Genomic DNA, 12040 nt, shown 5'->3' on the forward strand with positions numbered 1-12040 from the left:
TGTAAGCATAATGCAGTTTTTCCTACAGGAAAGTGGTGTTGAAGATGGTGCAATCAGCCTCAAGCTTGCAAATGGGCTTGTGAAACTCCTCAATAATCTTGCGATCTTTGGTATTTTGGATGTCGATGAGGATCAAAACCTTGGCTTAAATGGTGTAAACCTAAAAAAGATTGATTTTCTTATTAAGTGGAACGACTGTGGTCTGATAGGAATAAAAATAGGTGTTTCTATGTTACAAGGCCCCTTGCCTTATATGTCAGAAGACTGGCTTCTCGAGCTGCTCGAGCGTCTTCCCGAGAAGTCCTTCTGTAGATTCAAATCCGTGTCAAAACAATGGAAAACAATGATCGAGTCCAACTATCTCGCCAAGAAACGTCTTGATAGGTCAAATACGAAACTCTTTGTTCTTAGAGTGGAAATGTCTACTGATCGTTATTCAAGAACCATATATTTGGAGAATATTTCAAAAAATCATCACGACCACAACAGCAAAATCATAATTTATACTTACAAGTTTCCACATCCATTTTCAACCAGTGATGTTGGTTCGATAATGGGGGTACTGTAACGGTTTGGTCTGCATCTACGACTTCGGAAACATTTATCTGATTAACCCGACCACGAGAAAACTCCAGATTCTTTCTTCTGAGCTTTTGCAAGAGTATACAGGCTTGTCAGGTATGTATGAACCACTTGTAGTTATAACTTTTTTAATAAATTAAAAAACCTTTATTGATTAGTTTTTACATAGTTAAAATAAATTTAAAATTGATTAATTGCAAAAGGTAGATGGGCATAAACTTCAACGTATATTTTATTTTCGAAAATGCTTGCTTTTTCTTATAGGTTGGGCAGGTACGTTGCCAGTTAGTGTGGGATTTGGAAGAGACATAGTTACAGGAGCATACAAAGTAATCTTGATGTATTTATTTGCTAAGGGTGATAATATTCTCAAGACCGAAGTCCTTAACCTCCAAAGTGGTGAACGACACTACATTTGTTTTCCTCTTACTTACAATGAACTTGGCAATGATAAATTATCAGTCTTTGCAAATGGATAACCTTTTTGGCTGAAAGAGTTTGATTATAGGCTCCCGAGTTTACCCCCAAAACTTGGAGCCATAGATCTTCACACTGAAAAATATCGTGATTTGTTATTACCGCGTTGGTATTCTAGATACTGTGAAAGTGTGTACACATTGTGGAGCCTAAGAGATCGTTTATGCATATCTGATGTGCTACAGTATCCAAATGTGGAAGTTCGGTGTTTGCAGCAAGAAGATCCGAGTGTGAAGTGGGAAATGATCCTTATAATTGACACGTCAATTATGGATTGCTTAGACACAAACTATTGGAAGATTGCTCTTGCAGCATATAATCTCAATAGAGGAAATGAGCCACCTAATAATTTTTTGGAGCATGTAAGTGATGAACACCGTCGAACAGTTTTGTGTACGGAGAACTCTGTTTCTTCGGTCTAGTTACATGGTACCATGCTTCAAGCGTAGACAAGAACAAACAAAATATGTTTCTCTTTTCTCTTTCTTTAATTAATAATCGATTTTACTGGTTTATATTTTGTTTCTTTTACCTGTGTTCCTTGTCATCTACTCAAAATTTTTAGGAGGGGCTTATTTATGTGGGAATTTGTGACAATTCTAAAAGTCTATAGATTTTTAAAACCCAAGTAAATTTAACAAATATTGTATGATTGATTTATTATTAGCTGGTTTCAAGTTTAGTAACAGGTTTCTCCCTAATTGAGGGGGTTAAAATCTTATCAAAAATGACTAGCAGCCACAGATGTATCCTGAAATATTGAGATCATCAAACTCTGAAGAAACTGGTCATAGAAGACTTTCCTTAGAAGATTCCACAAACATATAAGTAGTCAAAAGAGTTATTACACAAACATTCATTCATATATATATGTCTAGCTTATTATCATCATCATTACCACGGAAGAGTCACAGTTTCCTGAAACTCTTGCTCCACATTCTGAACCTTTTGGTCTAAAACAGCTGCGTGGGTCTGCTTCCGAGCTACCTCCTTGTCCATCATCACTTTCGCTTCCTTCAGCAACGCTTCTTGCTTCTGCAACTCGACAATCTTCTCTGAGACTTGTTCAATATCCTCTTCACACTTCCTTCTTTTATTATCACTCTCAGTGACCTCTCTCTCAGCAGCTTGCAACTCTTCCAACGCCCACGTCTGATTTTCTTTAATAGACAATAGCTTGTCGATCCGAGACAGAGGCGCTGCGATATCGAAACCATGTTTCTCCAGCTTGAGAAAGGACTCCTTGATCCTGTTTATGGCGCTTACCGAACTGTCCACTTGTAAGTTGCTGAGTTTCTCCAACAGCCCGGTGAAGTTCACCATCGCACCAATGGCGTCTCCTTCACGAGACTCTTCCTCGCATAGTAGCAGTGGACTGAAGTGAGGACGCTGCGGCACAGCTTTGAAGATCTCCATTGATTCGAGGACTTTCCAGCACGGTGACTTCTTTGCAAACGGTAGAACCATTGTTGAATCTTTAGCTTTAGGTGTTTCCACAACATGTTTTTCCACTACAGAAGGATCAGGAGCCACCCGAGGAGGAGCGGATTGACCTGAAGAATCAGACGAACAAAATAACAAAAACAATGAGAACCGACAATCAAAGAAGTGTCAGCCACTAAAATCAAATCTGAACCTGATGATGAATTTCCACCGTGGATCCATGAAGCAAGAGGCTGATCATCATCATCAGTCATATCAGGAGTACCATTAACATCCACACCTACATGTTAACAATGTTTCAAGAGTCTAAAGAGACAAGATTAATCCATCAAAGTTAAAGACAACAAGAATACAGTACCTGTCTTTTGCTTTTGATTTTGATTTTGATTAGTCTCTGTGCTAATGAACTTACGTGGCTGTCTCCCTCTTTTCCTCTTGTTAACACTCTCTCTGTTAATAGACTCCTCAATTGCCTGCTGCATAGAGTGAATCAAAATAGGATGAACAACCGACAAGAAGAGTATGATGTTTTTTAACACATAACTAAAACATTCACCTTCACTTCATTTTCAGAAGATCCCTTTTGATTCTTCATTACAGTCTGTTTCTTCCTCGGAGTTGTTTTCCCTTGTGTTTTCGTCAGCTGGATTGCAGCTACACCCAGCACCACCGATGAGTGAAACTCTTTTTCTGATTAAAAAACGTAGATTCATGTTTTTTTTTTCTTCTTTAAACAAGAATCATCATCATCATCATACTTTTGAAGTTAAAGAAGGATATAACAGATGGATTAGGAAACTAATCAACTAATAATACGTTTCCTAATCTATCAAAATAGCACTTACTTTCTGCTATCTCTGGTTGCTTTGCCACTGGGGTGTTACCATTCACCACATCATCAGCCATTTTACTTGTTAAATCTTCAGATAACTGCTGCAGAAAGCACACACATTATTATACTTTAATTACCCAATATATGTCACTTGAGCCAGATAGCAAGTTAGAGAAGGTAATGGGGAAGGAGATAAATAACTCACAGCTGCAGTTTGGGGGATGAGCTTTGATTCATTCTCGGTGACAGATTCTTTACCAACATCAGAGGAGGCAGGAGGAAGATTCTTAGCGCAACTAGAAGACCGCGTCGCCCTCACTTTTACCCTGATGCGGCTTGAACCTGCTGCTGCTTCCTCAGCTGCAGGAAGACTCTCCTCTTTATCCGAAACCTACACACACATTCAGACTTCAATGCATGTTTGGACTCCAAAAAGGATCCAAGTATAATAATAGATAGAGAGAGAGGAGGTACCTTTTCTTTACTTACCCAAGCTCCATCTTTCCATTCCATAGACGGTCTTAGCTGTGACTGATCAAAGTCTCTACTCTGCTTGTTTGGTCCCAACAGGACAGTGTATCTCTCCCCGCAAAGAACCTTGCTTACAACGCTAGGACACCATCCAGAGTCAAGCAGCGCATCCACATGTTCCGTCAACCCAAAAGCTCTTGAATCAAAAGGCGGTGGTGGAGGCCTGACTTGAGAGTAAGGAACGCTTGTCTTGGTCCACTCATCATCTTCTTCACCTCTCAAACTCTTGTACTTCACCAGCAATTCTTCATCTTTCTCCATGATGGCTATACCCGAAACCCAAATATCACCAAATTCTTCTACTTTAGTTTTGACTTCTACATTCACTCCGGCGCTATAGTCCGACTTTCTCAAATGCTTCAGACACAAAACAAAACACATTGGTGGGAGAAAAAAAAACGAAAACTTTAAATCAATAATAATAAGTAATTAAAAAGGTGAAGACTTTTAACTCGTTTCTCGCAACGAAACCACTCATCATCATTCCAAACCATATGCGTCCTCATCTCCTTCCGATCAACCTCGATGACGTCAGGCTCGGACTTGAGGTACACCAAGAAACGGTGACCAGGCAAGACTCTAACCACCCAACCACACCACCATCCACCTCTGTGAACAGCGTCAACCACGTCGCCTTCCTCGAAATCAGCTTCTTCTTCAGGGGACGACGGATCCGGCGGAGGAAGGGGGCGGATCAGACGGTGGACGGCGGTTGTGATCAGGGGAGGAGAGTAGTCTTCTTCTTCGTTGGAAAGAGGGTTTAAGTGGCGAACGGAGAGCTTCTTGCGCTTGGAGACAGCAAGATTCTCTTGGAGGATGGCACGGTACCATACATTGTTAGTAGACTCGTTGGAAGAGACTTCGATCTCGGAGCCTTTGGAAGCGGAGAGCTTCTCCTTTTTCCCCGTAGCTGACAGCATCTTCTTTACCGAACCCTAGAAGCACTTAACAGTAAAAGAGGAGATGAGAGAGAGAGAGAGAACAGAACAGAACAGTGTGCTTTAGCTAGTGTTGTGTCATTGAGAAAGAAAAAAATGCTGCTTCAAAAGGTATTTATTAAATTATTTATTTATTGGATTAATTAGCTTCGTTATTTCTCTTAGGGGAGTATTAATTATGATTATTTATTAGATAAAAAAAGTTTAAAAAGGCACATCAAGACAAATGCAGTGGGTTAGTGGTCGTTGTAATAGTTTAGTCGTTTCTCGTTTGGTAAAGCTTAGTTTTTGTTCGTTTATGCTTTATAAAGTAACGAAGCAATTGTTTTAGATCCCGTTTTTAGATTAGTCTAGTGGAATTAAGGATTCTATAAACTCATAAAATTCAAATAAATGTAGGAAGAGATTGGAAAATCCTTCGAAATGTAGGCCCCATTTCATAATATTCCGAATTTAGGATAGAAAAAAAAAACTTAAGAACAAAGTATGAAATGATTAAAAAAAAAGTGTTGAGACAGACGAAAGAACAAAACAGAGTCCAAGAAGACAATACACTCTCCCACAAACTGCTCTCCTAAGCCTGCATTTAGTTACACATTTAGTTCAAGTCATTAGTACACTTTAGCGAGTTAGTTGTAAACTTGATAAGTTGATGATATATACCTTGTTTGCGATGTTGTTGGAGAGCCAATCAAGTCCCTCGTAGAGCCCTTCTCCTGAGGTAGCACATGTGCTCTGTATGTACCTGTTCAAACCCAACCAAACCAGCGATTACATCACACTTGTTCTGGTTTACAAGTTTTACGATTTAGATTTTGTTTTTGAATTAGGGTTAATTACCAGTGACGTTGACGGAGAGAGTGAAGGCCAAGTTTGTCAGTAATCTCAGCGGCGTTCATGGCGTTTGGAAGATCTTGCTTGTTAGCAAAGACCAGAAGCACTGCATCTCTCAATTCATCCTGTATTAACAAGACCATGTCAAACCAAAAAAACGATGCATCTTCACTCTTCAAGTAAAAAACAGAAAGGGAGAGATGTTGGTTTTAGAGTATTACTTCGTTGAGCATTCTGTGAAGCTCGTCTCTAGCTTCGACAACACGGTCACGGTCATTGCTGTCGACCACGAAGATCAGCCCTTGCGTGTTCTGGAAGTAGTGCCTCCACAGTGGACGAATCTGCACAAAGACCATTAGTACAGACAAAAGTATCATTGAGTATAATCATGAAATGATAGTAGAAATGGCGGTAAAGGGGATGGGTAATGGAGAATAATACCTTGTCCTGACCCCCGACATCCCAGACGGTGAAGCTGATGTTCTTGTACTCCACAGTCTCCACATTGAAACCTATAGCCAAAGGAAAACACAACCAAGGCATTTTAATTAATGCACTCACGCTCTCTCAATCAATAATAATCATACAACTACAGAAGACAAAAAATCTTATGTAGAAAGACTGACCAATGGTAGGAATGGTGGTGACGATCTCGCCAAGCTTGAGCTTGTACAAGATGGTAGTCTTACCAGCAGCATCGAGACCAACCATGAGGATTCGCATCTCTTTCTTCGCAAACAGTCTACTGAACAACTTCCCAAAGGACAGCCCCATCTTTCACTTCAAAAGCCCTAATTCGTTTGTTTTAAAGCAAAAAAAAAAAAAAAAACTCATCAATTCACGATCGCATCCTACCATGAATTCTCTCAGATCTCATTCCTAATTGCAAATCAACATTTCAGGTGAACGCAAACCTACTTCACTTTGAATCTAAGATGATTCCCAACGAAAAAAAAAAAAAAAAATCACAATACACAGATTCGGAGAGAATACGCCAGAGATCTGGCAACGACGGATCCAGATCGCGATGTAGATACGAGAGCGAGAGAAGGAGAGGGACTTACTTTCACAGTCGCGTCGCCGATGGGATGGATCGTGTTACGCAACATTTTTCTTTTTATATTTCTTTTTACGCATCTTTAAGATTAATACTATCAATTTAGATCTTCCTTTGAACAAGCAGCGGGGATAGCTCAGTTGGGAGAGCGTCAGACTGAAGATCTGAAGGTCGCGTGTTCGATCACGCTCACCGCACTTTTCTTTTCTTTTTTTTTATTTTAGACTAATGGGCTTGGGCCTTAATTAAATGTATCTCTTCAGATTTTTATCAGCAATATATAAATCGGCTTGGTCCACAGTTAAATGTATTCGTTCAGGCCTATTTGTAGATGAGACTTAATAATTATTATGCTTAGTCACCCTTCGGTAAAAGCTAATGTTAATCGATCCAAGTGTCCCAAGTCCAACATTTGATGGTACGTACTGATGACTCATAATTGCGATATTGAGGGCACTTTGTAAAGTCAAAAGTATGACTATGAGCCACCATTGCCACCATTTGTTACGGCTTTTATCAATTGAATATTTTTCTCTTTTATTATTGAATTGAGAATTATTAGTTCGTCTCCTGTTATCATTTGTGTATCCGCTATTTATTTAACGCGACTCTTTACGTACGTTGAACCTAGACTATAGTTTATGAATACAATTGGTAGCATTATTTTGCCAGGGAAAAAAGAGTAAGCTAGTAATAATGTGAAATGCAAAGTGAAGGATGTAAACAGAAAATGAGAAATGATTTACCAACCTGAGTTTCATTTTGGAACTCCTTGTATTGATATTTATGCAAAGAATACAAAAGTAAAGGCTGAGCTTTAGTTGTGCACAAAAAAAAAGGCTGAGCTTTAGTTATACGGTATTACACTTTGTCTTTCGCCGCTCACATTTTTATGTTTTCCCCTCAATTATTATTGCTCCCTTCACAGAAGAAAAAAGTCGCATCATACACATCATTCTTAATGGGATTGGAAACAGCTTGTTTATAAAAAGAAATTAAGTACATCATAGTATGTAAAGGTTTACATCATAAATTATAATATACATTTGTGAGAAAAAAGGTTTACATCATAAATTATAATATACCTTTGTGAGAAAAAAACAAAAGATTTATAATGAGTGAATGCATGATTGAATCTTTAATAATGTAGCTATTCTTTTACAGAAATTAATATGTAAAGGTGTTCTTCGTGGAGGTGTTTATGTTACATTTATATCATAGAAAAGAGTCCAGTGATAAAAATTGCCTACGAACAAATTACTGCTATATTCAAAAAAAAAAAAACAATATGTGTGAGTTTGGTGGACAAGTTTTAAAGATCTGATGGATACTCAATATGAAAGCTATTCCATCCTTTCAAATTAGATGTCATTTGAGATTTTATACACACATTAAAAATAGTTAAAATTTCAATTCTACTTTTATTTAATTACTATATAAAATATAATATTTTATAGTTGTTCATAGTTAAATTTGGGGTGAAAGTATATTTAATGTAAAAGATCACATTAAAATCATAAAACTACATTTATTTTGTAACAAAAGATTTATTAAGCCCTTTGAAAAAAAGATTTATCATAAAACTGAGGGTATAGCACACAATTAAAACAGTTAGCAATTTTGCATGGACATGATGTATCTATTCTATTAAATTAGGAACATGACATACTGATATATGTTTAGTCCAAAAATTATTATCATTTATCTATCCTATAAATGTATTTTATGAAAAAAACATATAATTTTATCTATTTAACTTACACAAATATGATTACAAAACAAAAAAAAACATAAATATGAAATTAAATTTCTAAAACAAAAAAAAAGGCGAATCAAAATCTAGTTACAGTTTAAAACATTCATTTTGTGGAAAAATATTCGGTTAACCAAATGATTTTTCTCTACTGTGAATATGTTTCAAAAAAAAAATGTTTGCTTTCCATACTTATACGTGTTTAGATTATGTAATTTCATTTGATTTATTTATCGAAACTATGTTTTTTGTTAACAATGGAAATTCTGAATCTTATACCCGTAATCTACCTCAAATCTGGAGTTTTAGATATTCCAATTAAAAAAATTAATCCTTTGTCCTAAGTGTTTTGAACTCGGGGCAAAAGAACCAACCCCGTTGCACTACCATTACATTACCAACACTATGGTAGATCGCGTTATCTACCTAATCGAAACTATCTTTAGACCGAATATACCTTCAATTGATTTGATAAAAGTTAAAAGCCGACCATAGTTACAAAAAAAAAAGTTTAAATCCGAACAATTATAGCCGCCTTGTAAGTACTCGTTCTCGAAGGATAACCAAAAATATATATAAAGCACGGAGAGATATGGTTAAATATGGTTATAGAAATACTTTTGTCAAGTAGTAATTGTTTGTCACAGTCACAGTCTCCAATTTCCTCCTAACATATAAACCCTTATGTCCAATCCAATGAGCCTATCACGCTAGGCAGTATGGTTTTTCATGGGAACTCAACGTCGTGTGGGGGCAGGGGTGGTTAACTTTTAAAATCGACATATGTCATTGCTAAGTAATAATATAAATACTATATATAATAGACATATAATTGACTCTCTCATCGGCCAAGTATAGAGACAAAATCGAACTCAATGTCATAGACTTGTAGGGGGAGGGGGATTTGTAGTTATTTGGTTGCATGATAATTTTAAATAAAGCTCTTGTTTTGATCCCAAAAAAAACTCGTGTAGTGTAGGTATAACTGTATGTAACATAATGTTATGTCATTTCCTACATCTCAATTGTTTAATCCGAAAATATCTATCGACATGCGTAGTAGTTGACCTTTTATCGTATTATTATTAAGTAAAGAGACAGACACGATAAACTTAATAATAAAATGATCGATGAGCTAGAAATTAAAACCCATTTTATAAAACATTAAACCAATCAAACTTTTCATTATATGTTCATGCTCTGCAACAATTAATCCAGATGCATAGTTGAATGAATTCCTCAGAGTAAGAAAAACAAATCCAGCTAAGGGTATTTTACATAAAATTGTGATTTAGAGAAATATATTATGATATAAATTGTGATTTTTATATAACAATTGTTATTGCAGATGACACCACAATTAAGTAATATAGAAGGTAAACCGAGAGACAAACAAGTACAAGTAAACACCAAGTTTTATTAGAAATCGCCTTACACACTTTATTATAAGATTTGCTTAATCAACGTTTACACTACAGTCTGTTAATACCCTAAAAACTGCAACTGAAAGATTCATGGGCTATCCATTTGTATATCTTTTCAGTAGAGTACTTTAGTCACTGTTTCAGCACGAACCCATAATACTTTCAAGATCTTTTCTCTCTATAAGATCAACATATGTGTCTATGTCCCTTTACAGACGATTTCATAGCTATTTTATATAATTTCCACGTTCTTGAAACCCTAATCTTCAATGCAACATGGATATGGACATCTTCAATAACAATAATTGCAACTTTTTTTTTGGAATGCATTTATTCATCTTCCTTTAAATCATAAACTTGATCGTCAAGTTTATTCATTTTTCTTTATTTCCAAGACACTCCATTTTTCTCTAAGTCTACACAACTCCAGCTCAGCATTTTGATTCTACATGATCTTCGCCGCTCAACACAACATCTTCGTCAATTACGTAAACGACTATTTCAAGAGACACATTTTGGATTTTCAACAATGGTTCATATATGTAAATTATCCACTAAAAACTGAGAAAGCGGAGCACTATGTTGAAACTAGAAAGAAACACTCGAATTACAACAGGCAGAACAATCAATACTTAGTACTCACATGCGTAGAGCAAATATAGGCGACTTTACAATACGTGTATTTTGCATGAACTTCGCATATACATACACAGCCATTCATGCTATTGAATAATTTTTTTTTGAACATAGCTATTGAATAATTGCGTTGTTGAATATGTTTGTTTCATGTGAAGAAATTCAAAAGTGGTTTCTTTATTTGCAAAACAAATGATCTTTAAATATAAATTTTGATTTCTATATATACAACAATGGTCATAATGCTTATATTTATTAGAAGCGTTAGTTGGGGAACTCGGCTGTGAATTTGTAATATTTTATAGGTGGTTGTGAGATTGCGTCGAGTGCCAAGATATTAGTTGTACATAGCACATGGGCTTCAACCTCTCCTCATGCATACATACGTCATATGTAATTTATTAGTCAGACATTAATGTAATGTGCATATAAATATGTTACTTATCATGGTAATGGTGTTTATAGTTAATCAATCAATGAATCTACGGTGTACGTACAATCCGCAGCTGCGCAGTGGTTCCAATTACAAAAATAATTAACTAAGTGACAAAAGAAAGGTTAGTAACAACCATGGCGATTGGATAACGATGTCAAGTTATGGTTTGTAGTTGTTTAAAGATAGTATGTGTTAGGTTGAGTTCTTACTATTACAACGTCAGTGTATATGATTATATGTACATTATCTCCACCACCTTTCACAAAGTGGCCCTTTTTTGTTTGCCTTTACATAGAGCATTGTACGGGTTGCTTTTAAAGAGACAGGTAATGTATAAGTAATATATACGTGCTTAAGCTTTCATACTGTAGATGGTTTTTGGTTATAAGATTTTTTTTAGTGCATACAACTAATAACATTTCAACTGTTTCTGTATGTATGTTTCCAAAACATTTTGCCTATCTTTTCAAGCCATATAGGTTTACATGCATCTCACCGTCATTTTTAAAAACCTTATTTTCTCTTATGGTAGAAAATTTTATTTTCTGCTAAATGTCAATTTCAAAAGAGTTAATTTGTCAAATGTATTTTCTGCTGAGCAATTGTTTGGGAAATAAACTGAAGTGAATCTTAAACACACAACCATTTCAAATTCAGTATATGTGATATTACTATTGACTATTATAATCGTATTGGTATCAATGTATACTAGTTCTCTCAGGTTACTGGGGAATTAACATTTCAGCATCGCCAGGGACAGATGACCGACATGTGGCAACACGTGACTAGTCTGGACCACTTCTGTGGGGCCAGGATACCTCTGTATAATTCAAAAAAAATGTATACTAATACTTCAGGTGTTTCAAAATGTAAACTATTTCATGTTTTAAAATATAAAATTAGATTTCGATCCGCACAACAGTGCGGGTATTTATTTTCAAGTTTCTATATATATACATGTATATATATATATTTTATATAATTAAAATATATACTTTTGAAAGTTACTTATATATTTAAATGTGTATATAATTTTTCAAATACAATAATTTTATATTTTTCATGCCATAAATTAATTAATTATTTCAAATAATAAC

The 12040-nt window shown here is 35.7% G+C and overlaps 2 protein-coding genes, 1 non-coding gene and 1 pseudogene across 10 annotated transcripts in view; 2 read left to right on the top strand and 2 right to left on the bottom strand.

The window, feature by feature from the left end:
* Positions 1 to 343: 343 nt before the first annotated feature.
* Positions 344 to 1481, top strand: LOC130511434 (putative F-box protein At1g71320; annotated as a pseudogene).
* A 352-nt stretch (positions 1482 to 1833) lies between these two features.
* Positions 1834 to 4899, bottom strand: LOC108854951 (DUF724 domain-containing protein 7). Of its 6 annotated transcripts, none has more exons than XM_057009438.1 (8): positions 4318 to 4899; positions 3809 to 4222; positions 3540 to 3725; positions 3348 to 3432; positions 3059 to 3156; positions 2861 to 2978; positions 2696 to 2782; positions 1834 to 2612 (listed from the first exon to the last, which is right to left on the bottom strand). In XM_057009438.1, the coding sequence occupies exons 1-8, from the start codon at positions 4783 to 4785 to the stop codon at positions 1954 to 1956; spliced, it is 2115 nt and encodes a 704-aa protein (XP_056865418.1). In that variant the 5' UTR covers positions 4786 to 4899; the 3' UTR covers positions 1834 to 1953. The 6 variants fall into 6 exon arrangements, with proteins under 6 accessions (XP_056865418.1, XP_018484130.2, XP_056865417.1 ...); XM_018628628.2 differs by having other exon boundaries at positions 3059 to 3192; XM_057009437.1 differs by having other exon boundaries at positions 2861 to 2975; positions 3348 to 3435.
* A 318-nt stretch (positions 4900 to 5217) lies between these two features.
* Positions 5218 to 12040, bottom strand: part of LOC108855887 (ADP-ribosylation factor 1) — a 53745-nt gene continuing 46922 nt past the window's right edge. The window contains exons 2-8 of one of the 3 annotated variants that reach the window (XM_018629811.2): positions 6702 to 6728; positions 6264 to 6428; positions 6079 to 6149; positions 5859 to 5978; positions 5644 to 5762; positions 5467 to 5548; positions 5218 to 5383 (exon numbers count right to left, since the gene is read on the bottom strand). In XM_018629811.2, the coding sequence (XP_018485313.1) occupies positions 5378 to 5383; positions 5467 to 5548; positions 5644 to 5762; positions 5859 to 5978; positions 6079 to 6149; positions 6264 to 6411 (546 nt within the window). In that variant the 5' untranslated portion in view covers positions 6412 to 6428; positions 6702 to 6728 and the 3' untranslated portion in view covers positions 5218 to 5377. The other 2 variants (XM_057009449.1, XM_057009448.1) reach the window with 2 other exon arrangements.
* Positions 6820 to 6891, top strand: TRNAF-GAA (transfer RNA phenylalanine (anticodon GAA)). Its single transcript has one exon. It is a non-coding gene; the product is annotated as a tRNA-Phe (tRNA).

The sequence above is a fragment of the Raphanus sativus genome, chromosome 4 (genome assembly GCF_000801105.2).
Source record: "Raphanus sativus cultivar WK10039 chromosome 4, ASM80110v3, whole genome shotgun sequence".
Classification (NCBI taxonomy): Eukaryota; Viridiplantae; Streptophyta; class Magnoliopsida; order Brassicales; family Brassicaceae; genus Raphanus; species Raphanus sativus.

Excerpts from the sequence above, each read along its gene's own strand:
- LOC108854951 (XM_018628627.2), bottom strand. The coding sequence starts at position 4,785 with ATGCTGTCAGCTACGGGGAAAAAGGAGAAGCTCTCCGCTTCCAAAGGC. Across the intron at positions 3,726-3,808 it reads CTTGGGTAAGTAAAGAAAAG|GTTTCGGATAAAGAGGAGAG; the intron begins GTACCTCCTCTC and ends ATGTGTGTGTAG. Across the intron at positions 3,193-3,347 it reads GCAACCAGAGATAGCAGAAA|AAAAAGAGTTTCACTCATCG; the intron begins GTAAGTGCTATT and ends TTTTTTAATCAG.